At 34.9% G+C, this 13,709-nt stretch overlaps 1 protein-coding gene across 5 annotated transcripts in view; it reads right to left on the bottom strand.

The window, feature by feature from the left end:
* Positions 1-13,709, bottom strand: part of ARMC2 (armadillo repeat containing 2) — an 81,835-nt gene that overhangs the window by 28,256 nt on the left and 39,870 nt on the right. For 4 of the 5 annotated variants that reach the window (XM_082048876.1, XM_082048875.1, XM_082048878.1 and 1 more), the window contains 5 exons: positions 11,788-11,880; positions 9,076-9,254; positions 7,706-7,808; positions 5,064-5,287; positions 1,346-1,393 (listed from right to left, as the gene is read on the bottom strand). In XM_082048876.1, coding sequence (XP_081905002.1) covers positions 1,346-1,393; positions 5,064-5,287; positions 7,706-7,808; positions 9,076-9,254; positions 11,788-11,880 — 647 coding nt within the window. The remainder of the gene's footprint in view (positions 1-1,345; positions 1,394-5,063; positions 5,288-7,705; positions 7,809-9,075; positions 9,255-11,787; positions 11,881-13,709) is intronic. The other variant, XM_082048877.1, reaches the window with a different exon arrangement.

Here is a 13,709-nt window from a genome sequence, read left to right on the forward strand (position 1 = left end):
CTCCTTTGAGGGAAACATGATCTTTAAAATCTTGTGTGCATGTATACAGCCATACACCAGTGGGAAATTAGGTGAAATGCTGTGGATAAAGTGTTTTTTTTTGCATAATGTCTGATCTCACAAATTTACATTTAAGTCTTGCAAATTAATACTGATACATAACATATATTTTGATAATAACTGTAAGTTGCAAACTCAGATCAATTGATTTTAAAGACAATAAAATTTATTTTTATTAAAAAATTAAAAAGCTAATCAAGAGAAATCTACTATTCAAACAGTATAGAAATGTAAAGCTTAAGTCCTCGTGTTTATTTTGGAGAAACTTTCAGAAGATACTGTTCTATTTCAAGGAGTCTTAAGGATAAAATATCTATCACTTGTAGATATGCAAAATGAATCAGCTATTGCATATTTTGAAATGCTCTGGTTCTTTTCCAAGATAAGGGTATTCAAATGCCAAGGTCAGACAGGCAAGGACTTGTAAGTTAACTGTGGATCTAAACCAGAACTTACTATAAAATTAAAGTGAAGTCATTTAATCTAATGTGAATGTGGGTATTCTTCAAATTTTCCTTATTTTAAGAGTAAGGTATTTAACTTAATTTGGTTATAAATGTAGTTTGATAAGATACAAAGACTATCTGTTCAAATTGTCTATAATCACAAAAAAACTCTAAAAATTAAGTATTTATCGCTGAATTGGACTGCTTGTCCAGAGATATGTAAATGCTAACTTCAAAGGAAAAATCTGACAGAGAGCAGGTTAAGTTGTTGTGTTTGAGGAACTTTTGCTCGAAGGATTCTATGTACTACCCTGTCCATGCTCGGCAGCTTTTAATTTGCTGTCCTACTTCAACAAACGTGACAAAATGTGCATGTCCTCAGTTACCACATGAATGAAGAATGAAAACGCAATTCAAGATGTCCTGTAATGGAACAACAGGAGAGGGAGCAATGCGGCAAAATGGAAAAGCAAGGTACAGAGGGAAGAAAAATTATGTGCCAATGTGAATGTGATATGTGAATGGATTCAGCTTCAGCACTAAATATGGAATGTATACTACATTCAGAATAAACATCAACTGAACCTATGGAAGCCATTTGCTTTTACCTCATATTTTAAGAATATACCTGGAGTTTTTTATTTTAACTAAACAACTGCAAAAACGTATTTCCAGATATGCATTCTTTCACGAGTCATGATGCTTCAAAAATCAACACAATCCTGAAATAAATATTTTAAAATAAAAATATTCTGATCTAATACTTTGCTATTCAAAAATTTTGGTGGAAAATTTCCTACCAAACGGAACAGACACAAAAGACTCCATTCAACACTCACATGAAAGATGTTCACAGTCAGCCTAGGATGGTATGTGTTAAGTTCTGGCTAAACTTCGCAATGAAGAAAATTAAGGATAAGCCACATATTAAAAGTGTTGTTCACTGCAGCAAAAAGACTTATATATTAGATGATGGAAAAAAAATCTCTATCAATAGATAATGGTGCAGAGGCCTCCAAAAAGAGAGTAAAATTTTTCACTGCCTGAGACAGATAGTTCAAAACACCCCAGAAGTAAATTCTATGAAGAGGCATCATCACACAAAGACAGGCTGGAAAGGAAAAGCAATGTAAAGTAACATATACACTTAAATGTGTGAGATAATGAAATTCAGAAGTTCATAGAAGTATATGTGCACAAAAGAACAGCTAGTATGCAAGTGAAGAGTACAAATTAAAAAATAATAGAAGCTACCCAAACTGCAGATGAATTCAAGAGATACACTGATTGCTTCAAGCAGACACCGTGATTCAGGGAGAAATGCATAACAATTCGCTCTAGCAATCCCCACCAGCCCTCATCCTTATATTGCCACGCGGAAGATCAAATTCACCCAAATAGAAAATTTAACAGCAGACAAATGCTATTTTTAAAGGAGAAGACATTTAAGTGCTTTTCAATTAAGGAACACGGAGTACTTGTTAAGTCTTGTCAGTGACACTTGGTAAGTCTCGGCTTTTGAATAAACATTACCATATTTCGTATAAATATGATCAGACTGTTAGGTGAAGCAATATAAAATGAGTCAAAGATTACCTTGGTTTCACGTCCTCTATTAAGGAAAAATAATTACTATTACAAACATTTTTATTCTTGTATTGTGGGACTTCTGAATAAAATCCATTGTGTAACAACAAAGAAATCAGAGGGACTTTATTCCCACTAAAAGGACCTGGCAAGATTATGTATAACACTGCCATCTGGTGATCGTGCAATTGCACGGTTAAAGAATGAAGAGTTTGTCCTAGTTAACTGAGCTACTTCAGTAAGAGATGGCAGAGTGTCCCTCAGAGACCACTGTAACTATTACACGTGGTTTTCTCCTCCAGTATAATTTGCCCTAATTTCCTGGAGACTTGTATTTATTCACTATTACTTTATGCCACTGGATATTTGATCTTTTGCTACAAGTTAAAGTATGCCACAAAAACTCCCTTTATTCTTTAAACACGAGTCACTGAAGAAACTTTCTTCGATACTATATCCCTGAAAACAGAACTATTCCTACATCTGTCTATGATGACTGAACAATTAACTCACGTGGAAGAAATGGCACATATTAATGTAGATTTGTTGAAGAAACTGATAGGAGAAAATCACACAGGAATTCCATAGCAGCAGGAATCACTATGTTTCCCCCCAGAGGAAGAAAAAGGAAGTATCTGTACTACTACAGAAGAGAACACAAGTGACACAGCAACCTCAACGAGAGACAGATGTCACTATACTCAAGGCCTTGTCAGAAACGGCCAGTCTGTTCCAACTCTACAAAATAATTTTGCTACACTTCCAATCATACTGAAAACAGCAGAGATAATAATGGCCCAAAAAAAAAGTATAAAAGATAACATTTTCCTTTCACACATTTGCAAATTAAACCCTTGATTTAAAAACTTAAATTTATCCACGTGACAATGATGGAAGAAAAAACATTTCTGCAAAGTCGTGGGGAAGATCAGATGGCTAGTCAAACAGCTGAAAATAATCTGATTCATTAGTTTTACTCCTTGGACATCACTTGTTATTTTTAAATGCCGCAACTGGCAAAAACTTCTTGTATCTATTTAACATTAATTCCTCTCTCTTTCTACTCAACAGGATTCCCAATTATATGTATTATATGATTAATGCCAACAGCAGTCACCAAACGTCAGTAACATGCTTTGCTTTTAACTATCCCCTTCCTGCTACTAGAAAAATCAATATTTTTAAACTACATAGACACTACAAGAGATACATATCTCTCATTTAGGTTTTAAAATGCCCACGCAAAACTACAACCTAAATTTCCACTCACTGAAACGACTGCATAGCTTCCATATGCGAGGCATAACGCTCTACTTCTTCATCTAAGCCTACTTTTCTTATAGCTTAGGTGTTTTAAGTCACTGTCTATCATCTTGCAAATTACACTTGGAACAAAATCTATCCTGGACCCCCAGTCCCTCCTCAATACTTTTCAAAAGGGGGTTTTTCTAACTAAAATGATCGCTTAAGGCAGCACTACGGTAGCATTGGCATTTACGAAGTCTAGCAGCATCCAAGAAAAATAAAATCTTAATAAAATAAAATCATTAAAACCTTGATTGCATGCAGACCTGAAGTTTGTACACCTTCTCTTGAAAAAGAAGGCTTGGAAATCCCATATACAATTTTTGTATAGAATATAATGTATGATATCACCAAAATGGCACAGATTATTTTATAACTGTTTGAAAATCCACAGTTCCACAAAAAATTTAACATTCCCAATTCTAAAGATAGCAGCATATAAAAATTTTATTATTCATATAGGAACTTAATGATGACGGGATCAGATAAGAAAGAAAATAGGAACACAACAAGCACGAAATTTCCAGTTTCATCATATATTCTCCCAGTCTTCAGCAATTTGCCACTTTGGGACTTCCTTAGCCAAATGTAAGTATTAAGCCACATAATTTCACTCAGTGCTTTGTAGCATCTCCCAACCTGTTTATGTTTGTATTAAATTGTACACATTATTCTGGAGAGACACACCTCATAGCTTCACTAAAATAAACAACCAAAATGAGTAATAGTAATATGATGATGCAAGCTGTTTTCTCATATAATCTCAAGTAGTATAAAATCTTGTTTGTAAATTAGTAGACAATTAAAGAAATCCGGCATATTAGGTAGAGAAATTTAGTGTAAACACTGACCCAGAAAACTGTCCAATTTCTTTTCCTATGAAGTCTCAAAAGCTTACAATTATACCATTCACTAATCAATAATTTCAAAGACAAAAAAGCCAGGAATCTACATGGCAGATCCTTGACAAATACAAAAACCCTTTATGCATAACTTAGGATTTAGCTACATAAGCTTTTTATAACCTTTTTTTTTTTTCCCTAAAACACTAAGATTTAAACAGTTTTAGGGCAAAGGATTAGAATTCATAGCCATCAAGGTAGTTCACATGTGAAAAGATAGTTTTGAGCCTGCTGTCTTCAAAAAGTTTCAAAAACTGTTGGCTTTTACAATTACCTTATCCTTCAATGACAGTTCTTCAAAAACACTTTGTCAAAAAAATGTAGCTATATTTCATATGCATTTTTTAAAAGGCATTGTGCTTGTAATAAAAAGCTTTTGGTAATCTCCTACAATATTGCAGAACTGGGTTTCATTTATTATCTCAGTTTAAATAATTTACACAGGGAATACATTTTTTTTTCTGTTTACTATAATATCCAGAACATTGTCAGCACCATAAAGTAATAATAAGAAACTGATTTTATTAGGTACCTAAAGTTATTTCTATTAACTTCAGAATTTCTAAAGCTTTTAAAATTGACAACACAAAAATGTCTACAATAACTTAGGTCCTGAACAACTTCATGTAAGCTACTTAAAAAGAAGCCTATTCAAATATAGGTACATCTCTGTCAGTAGCATGCAGGGTTAGCTTATCTCCTCTAATTAAATTTTCAATTTGTCTTCAAAGTGTGTACTTGCAGAAAAAAAGTAAATACAAACCTGGACTAATAGATGGCCCAACTTGGAGAAATATGTGTCATTTTCTTTTGTATTATTATTAATCTGCTTCATTAATTGCAGAAACATTTCAATAGCTCCTTTGTTGACCATTTCATTAAGGAGTGCTGCATTTCCAGACATGAATTTTATAGCTCCCATGCAATACAGGAGAGCTTCATGGTTTTTGTGTAGATCTTCAGTTCTCAGGACCTCCAACAAACAATCTAAAAGGAAAATCAGTATTCAGAAAGTCTAATATAAACATTTATATTTGAAATAGTTCAGTCACTGAAGAGATGAACTGGGGAAAAAAAAAACCCATTCAGATTGAAATCTATTATATATTTCTAATAAGTGGGCTAGAAAAATTGGGTGTTTGGATTGAAACCAAGAAACAATTATTGATGAATAAGAGAATGGGTCTGACTTTTGTTCTCCCAGGCTTTAAGAACCAGCACCAGTTGTAAACACATAGCAGTAATCATTGAAATCCTCAGTCGACATTTGCAGAAATCCTGTGTGTGCTTGGAATTTTGTGTACTAAACTTTACACATTCCAAATAGCTTTATTCCCATGACTTACTTAAAAATCAAATGTCTTAAAGCATCTCAAATGGAGCACGAAAAAGCACATCTCACATTTGAAGTCTACTCATAGCCTTTTTAGATTTACTTTTTATGTAGGTAAAGTTACTGTAACATTTTTGTTTTATGCTACTACTGCCAGGTATCTGAAATGGTAATTGCTGTTAGCCGAGTATCCTTCACAGTCCAACTGAGATATTCTAGATTTGGTGGGTGTATCTTAAATAAATAAGTAATCCTAACCAATTTTATACTTTTGAATTTCTAGTAACTCACTGAAACATATATTTACTTCTGCTTCCTGTGTTCCATCCAGGTGAATAAAAACATTTTCTCATCTCATTAAACTTAAGAGATTTATGAAGTTTTTTCTGTCTCACCTCAAGTTGAAATTCTCCTCAAGTATAATATAAGGGCGTATATGGATGAAGTACACACGCTCCCAGCTCATGCCCAAACTTTTACCCTCACCAACTGCCCTTCTCAGTATCCAGCTATTTTTAGATGAATGGTTAATTTATTTCTTCTACTGGAGCTGGTCACAGGGCCAGAAGAAGGAAAAACAGGATCTATAACCCAGGGACTGCAACAGCCATTGATGTCATCATGATGATGACCCAGCTTCATGTCTTCAGCCTGGACAAGGTGGGTCCAAACCATAAAGAGTGAATAAACAAACAACCCACCCCCTACCAAAAACATTCCTTCCTTCACTAGCTTTTAAAATACAGGGAAAGAAGAGCAAGTGAAAGAAAAGTGAGTGAAGGTGAAAATGAGAGCAAAAAACCCAACTCTTCCACTGACATAGCCACTCAACCCGACCAGATTTTTGTATAGTACTAATCACTACAAGACTGTAGTTCTCAGTATCCAAAGTCAGTTGAGTCATCTGAGCTCTCTCTTTTCTCCAAGTCCTTTCCTGTTGATCTTACTACTGGAAAGGCTTATCCAGTCTTTATTTCTGACAACACTCGCATACTAAACTTTAAAAGTCATGACTACTCTCATCATCTAATTAAGCACATACATACATATGCTTTAACTCATGCACATGCAACAAACGCTTGCAAGGTCAAGGCCTACATCAATAAAACATACTGTTTTAGTGAAAGGAATGGCCATCAGTCAATACTGACTATCATACACTGCCATTTTCTTCATATTTATCATATTTGCAAAGTGCGTGTGTATGACACAAAGTTACAATCACGAAAGAGATCTTAGAGCAATTGCTGACAATTCTCCAAAACCATTGTCTAAAAAAGCCAATGATTATTCTCAATATCCTTCCTGATGACGGCCAACAACACAAACAGCATTATTTTGCCTCAATAATATTTGGTGCAGATGCATCTTGACCTCCACAGCCAGTTTTGTTCTGCACATCTCAAAAAGGATCTACTGGAGTGGGAGAAGGTATAGAGAAAGGCTACTAAACAATGGAGGGAATGGCACAATATCCTTTCAGAGACAGCTAAAAGGCTGAGATTCCTCAGGCTGAAGAGGAGAACACAAAGATATGTGATATGACTGCAGTTTAAAAAATCATGAAGGTGGAGGGTAAGCTGACTGCAGAAACTCTTACAAATCCTGCAAAACTACAGGCAGAGGCATGATGAAAAGTAGATACGTTTAAAACAGCAGACAGAGAACTTCTGGAACTTGTTGCTCTATTAGACTGCAGAGGCAGGCAGAATCAGAAAGTTCAAAAATTAATTAGGCAAGTTAATGAACAAAGGATCTATAAACAGAGACTAAAAAGGATGAGGCAGGGATGCACTATCTAATTTCCCTAATAGAATGTAACAATTCCAGATGCTGGGGTAGTATAGTGGAGACAGAACACAGGAAACATATAGGCCTCCATGCTCTCCCTAAACAGCATCCCCTGTTGCTATCGTTAGACACAAAATCCTGGACTAAATGGACTCTTAGTCTGACCTAGCAGGCAATCTGTAGGGTGTGCACAAGTTAACTCTGAGAATGTTTCTTGAAAGATGATCGATCTAACTATTGAATTTCAACATCTAACTTATATACATGAATGGAATACATACCCAATAATCTATCGTTTCGAATGATGCCATCATTTTCGTCATTCCTGCAAATTTTAAACGCAAGCTTGCAAACACTGAGAAGATTTTTTCCATCCACTTTCATCTGCAAAGAAGGTAAAAGACATAAAAATCACAACTAAAATCTACATACAAAAATGCACCATAACATTTTATAAGTTCAGACACCACGGCAAACTTGTATTCTCACAAAACTATTAAATTCCAGTGGAAGCCCTGACTGTGCACTGAGCCAAACTGAAAAGTTTGCAGAACTAAAGGACTCTGAAACATAGCTGGTTTAAGCTCTATTTAGCAAATTGTGCTGACTTTAAAATAACAGATGATATATAAACTTTTAATGTATTTTGTGCAGGTAGGATATCAGTAACTTGCACCTTTTTTTTTTTTCCTAATTCACTCTTACAAAGAAATTCAGCATAGGATTCACTGGTTTGGCATCTATGGCCATATCACAAAGAAGTCCAGTACAACAGTACGTCATGATAGCAGTTATCCGCAAACATCAGAAAATAAGATCTTGTGATGTACTAATGGTCATTGAGAGCTCATGAAAGGGAAGTAAAAATCTTAAAAATACAACAACAAATCTCTTCCTCTGCATTTCAAGGGCAATTTATTGTCTTGCTCATGACTTTTGTAAGATTCCCCCAAAAATAACTGTAACGGAACTTTTTTTATAAACGCCATTTAACATCCAGGTAGTATCTGAATACATAATTATATCTTCTGATTAAAGTAACACATGCTACCTTAAAGGAGAACCCTCCACCCACACAAATTACTACAACGTCTACAATACAATGTTAGTCTGTATCCTTTCACCAGTGACCGTCCACACATAGTTAGTAGAAGATGAACCAACAGGTTCAAAAGCACCAAATTAATTGAGAGTTTTAACTAGAAATACTAGAGAAACAGATCATTACACTTTCATTCAAAAGCCCCATTTTGGTGTTTTCAGATAAAGGTTAATAAGGTCAAGATATTGTTAAAAAACTAAGCTTCCTTTCCATGTGTATTTTTTTTTAAATTATTGTTTTGTTTAAATCCCTGCACGTGTACCACAGCGTAGGATACTGTCTCTTTTCCACACCTAAGCAAGATTCCCGCCACCATACACCAACTATGCTATTTCGTACCCCTCCCTTCTCTCTCAGATGTAACTTCCCTGCAAAAAATTGTCTCCAGCAAGTGCCAATCTGGAGACCAGTATCTGTACGGCAAGAAATGGTGTTTAGGAAAGGATTCGTTTAGACACAATTTAAAAGCATGACATGAAATCTAAATGCAAGTTGTAATTCACAATTTTGAGCTTCACATTCTACCAAACAGCATGTTAAAACACTTACAGCCAGAATAATCTTTGCCAGTTTCAGACAAAGTGGATCTGAATCGATGTCTACAAGTTTATATAATGTCTTCAGAAGCACACTTCTTCTTTTAAATCTTTTTCCAAGCATATTTCCTTCACTCAAGGCTTGATAGAGCTTGGTGCAAGCCAGACAAAGATTTTCTATATCGTCTTCTACTTGAAAGGGGTGGGTATGCAGAGAAAAATAAAGAATAATTATCAGTGCCACCTTTTCCAGAGCATCTCAATAGAAAAAGACAGGTGAGAACAAAATAAAGAACGGGCTGCACAACAACAAGAAAAAAAGGTGCTCAATAAATCTGATAAAATGACAACGCAATCTTCAGAAACAGTTTTACGCTGCTCTTTTGAAAAGGTGAGGTTTAAGCCAAGCAATCACAAAGCCAAAATAATATCAAAAGCCAAAATGAAACTCACCTTTAATACTTAATAATCAGATTGACCAAATGTCTACCAGGAAACTGTGAATCTGAATATACTCTTTAAGGAGCTCCACCAAACATTACATTTGAAAAAGAGACAGTTAAGGAATATTTTTCTGCCTGTATACACAGCCTAATACATCAAACCTTGCTGGGATTAAGAACAAGTGAATGTAAAAACTTGTTAGAACTCTCTAATGCATAGTAGATGTGCAAGATACATCTAAGTGACTGTTGGCCTACTGACAAAGAAGTCATCTACCTCTTAGCCTGAATCTCTTAGACACTATTTAAAAAACACACACAAAAAAACCCCAACTGCAGTAAACTATTACAAAACCTGCATCTCAATACAATGGAATCATGTACATGTTTAGATAGAAAAGGCAAAGTCTTGCCTATTTTTAAAATTCAAGAGTGAGGGGTTTTTTTCTTTTCTTACATTTGCTTGTGTCTATAAGATGACACTAATAAAATACCATATAAACCCACTTAAACTACCTGTATTGACTCTGCATTTACTCAGGATGTACTGAACAGCTGAAATAGAGCCATATTCAAGGAGGAAAAACACTTGTGATGAAATATATATGGACAGGAAATGACAATTGAAAACATTATATCTAAAGCTCCAAACCTCTAGGCCCATTCAAGAACCCACCTCTCATGCTGAGCAGTGCCTGGAAGCTCTCGGTTTGCAATCATCCTACTCAAGGAACAGCAACGACTATTTCAGTTCTGCTCCCATCATGACAGAAAAGTTAACAAAATTTAAGACGATTCCAAAGCCCCTGCTCCAGTAAGCAGTGAAACAGGAGTGGCAAGGAACTAAACTTGAAAGGTCTCCATTCCATTTCATGAAAATTAACGTCAACAAAAATTACTCGTCGCTCATCCCATGGGGCATTTTTGAAGCTTATCCTCCCTCGAGTACTGGAATGTAACAAAATTTAGTGTTCGCTCCTCTAGAAAAAGAGACTGTAGGGTGCTATTTCTTTTTGTCACATAACAACCATCTCAAGTGCATGACGTTCATAAGATTTCACACAATACTTAAGTTTCAGGTTAAACTTCAGAGTTTTGAACTGGAAGTTTTCTGCAAATATTTTTGAGGGAGACAGGGGAAGAAAAAGGCTTTTCTATTAAAATATAAAAAACCAAATGTGACCTAAATGCATGTGCAACGTACTAGCTGAAAGATATGAAGCAAGTGACTGCACACAAAATTAAAAAATACCGAAATACCAACAGATCCACTCAAAAAACTAAAATGATGAAATTCTAACATTCATTTTGATAGGTGAAACAGTCATTGTGCAGTAAACAGCCTAAATAAAGCAATATAGCAAGCAGCTGCAGCAGAAAATGATGCAGTTCAGTTACAATCTGTGTGAATATTCAAGAAGCAGCAAAACTCTAACGTTTTTGTAGTACTACTAATGAGAAAGAATCATTAGATGATTTCATCTATTATTAGAAAAAATAGGCCATAATCAAGTTTTTTTAAAAGCTAAAAAAACCCCAACACACTAACCAAATCAAGTAAAGACTGAAGAAAAGCATGAAAATTGATTTTCCATAGTTACATTCATGACAAGGGAAACACACGATTAGATTTTACCTCTAAATAATGTTTTGCTTACCTACAAAAAACATCTCACTATGCGAAACCCTAACTCAGGGGCTCATATTTGACAATCTCAGCATTAAGGAAAGAAAATGTGAAGTTGCACAGTTGTTTTCAAATTTCCTGATTGCTGTTTTTCTACATATCAGTGACAGATGTGGAAATGAGAATCCTGTATCTTTAAAATAATGATATATTTTGGAAATCAGTGTTATACAGGTGTTTCATACTCGACAACACACATTCTATGCTTAAAACAGTAATTGTGTGCAGTATTTTATTCTTAAAATTATTACCTTATCACTGACTGCTAAGCTGGCAGAGCTATGTTGTCTAAAATAAGGTAACTGAATTAGACAAGATCTTCTCTAAGCCAGTATTTTTTTTACAGAATCACAGAATGGTTGAGGTTGGAATGCACCTCTGGAGGTCACCTGGTCCAAGCCCCCTGCTCAAGCAGGGCCACCAAGAGACAGTTGCCCAGGCCAGTTCTACACTGCAAAGTCACCGAACATATGAAAGCATAAAAGACAACAGAATCCAACTACTGTTATTCTTTTGTAGTAAACACAAATAAGTCCCATGTTTACTGCAGGAAACAGTGTGGAAAAGACACCCTTTCCAGAACAGCGTGACCCACCTTTCTCCAGTTCGTGCAGTATTGGTAGAATCTTTATATGCCAAAAGATTTCTTCCTCTTCTGATTTATCTATTCTTGTTTCATCCTTTAAGCCTCCAAAATACATTCAAAACAAAAGCACATATTCAGTGAAGGTTTCAACTTCTACACAAGTAAATAGCTACAAATACTTTATTCATCAGTCAGAAAAAAAAGTCTAAAAATGTATAATTTTGCTACCCATTCAAGCTTTTGCTTTTATTTACCTTTTCTCAAAAAAAAAGTTCCAAACAAAAATAGATGCATAATTTTTTTGATATGTAAGCCAGATTTGTTCTTGTTTGCTGATATTAATGTTTTTTTTGATCGCTTAACTGGAAGGTAATGGCTACTTTTACATCAACATGTCCTACTATTTTTCAGCTCTGTGTCCACATGACAGCCTATTCTGTGTTAAAAACTACCCATACTACAGACAATCCTCTAGGATTGTACAATTTTATCTAGTACATATGCACAATATTACACCAAGCTCTGTTAACTGACTCTTTGGTCAGTTAGGCCTTGTTAGCAATTCTAACCACTTCATGTAATTAGTTTTGAGAATTTCTCAACTCTAATTTTGTAAAAATCATGCTTCCCTCCTATTCCTTGTTACAGTAAACAATTTCTCACACAGAATCTTGGGAAATGAATAGCAAACTACAGATACCTGATTTTTTTCCTCCAATAAATATGCCAAAAAACTTGAAGGCAACCAACTCCCACTTTTCTTGGCCACTCTCAACAGATTTTCTCCACAATGACAGCAAATATCAAGTTAAAAAATGGCAGAGCAAAAAATCAGCAGTCTGGAATTCTTCTGGAAATAAGACTGGGAGTGTGGATCTGTTTTCAGGTTGGACAAGTGAGTTGGTGAAACATAGTTTATTAAAACACGGATTCCAGGACTGACTTTCATCTGGATGAAATATTACTAGGAATTATTCCAACTCGCTGAACATCCTTGTCACATTCACCTGGCATTATGTGAAGCAACAGAATTCTGGTCTTGACCATTGACCCACTACAGTTGGAGAGCAAGAGTTTCTGCACAACTTGAGTTTTAAAGGATCTAAGAATTGCTTACAAGGTGCACGTAGGCATATTTTTGGAGGTCAAGATGAGGTCAAGCTCCTTATCTTGCAGGCAACCAAAGTTGTTGTCATAAAGACAGGGTTTGGTTTGCTGTTTCTTTGTTTGTTTTTTTAAATAGGAAAATAAAAGAAACACAACTCCACTAAACACGAATAAAGCCTTTAAGACTAAAACATATACAACTTTTGAAGTAACAGATCTGTCAGAAAGTGTCTCCTATTGTTCATTACTAGCTTTTGCATTTAAATGACAACGTAAATTTTTAACATACTTACTATCAAAACCAAAAAATACTGTACTATATGAGAACACTGATATTTAAGGGTTTGCCTCATGAGGACAGTATCTCAGACCTTAAAAAAGTTACTGTCTACTGAGCATTACTTGGAACAGTGAAACACTTACAGATTTCCTGACTATTTTAAAAGCCTGCCCTTAAAAAAAAAAATCCAGACTCTTTTTGCCTATCTGTACTAAATTTAACTGTCTACCTATATTTTACACAGAATGAATCTATTAATTATATCTATTTCATCAGATTATACAAAAATGCTGCTGTTTCGTAAGTAATACACTCGTAAGTATGTTATTATAATAACTATATATTGTTGGTGTATGCATATATACATATTGGTATAAGTACATGTTATTAGGTAATACTATTGTTACTTAACTGCAGACCTTTTTATATTCTGGATCAAATGAGTTAATAGTCTTATTTAGATCAATGAGTAGCTTAATTAATAAAGCACTAAGCAGCATTTGCAATGAAGTGAAAGTTTGGCTCCAGATAATGTAAGAACACA

This window comes from Streptopelia decaocto (assembly GCF_964273445.1).
Source record: "Streptopelia decaocto genome assembly, chromosome: 3".
NCBI lineage: Eukaryota > Metazoa > Chordata > Aves > Columbiformes > Columbidae > Streptopelia > Streptopelia decaocto.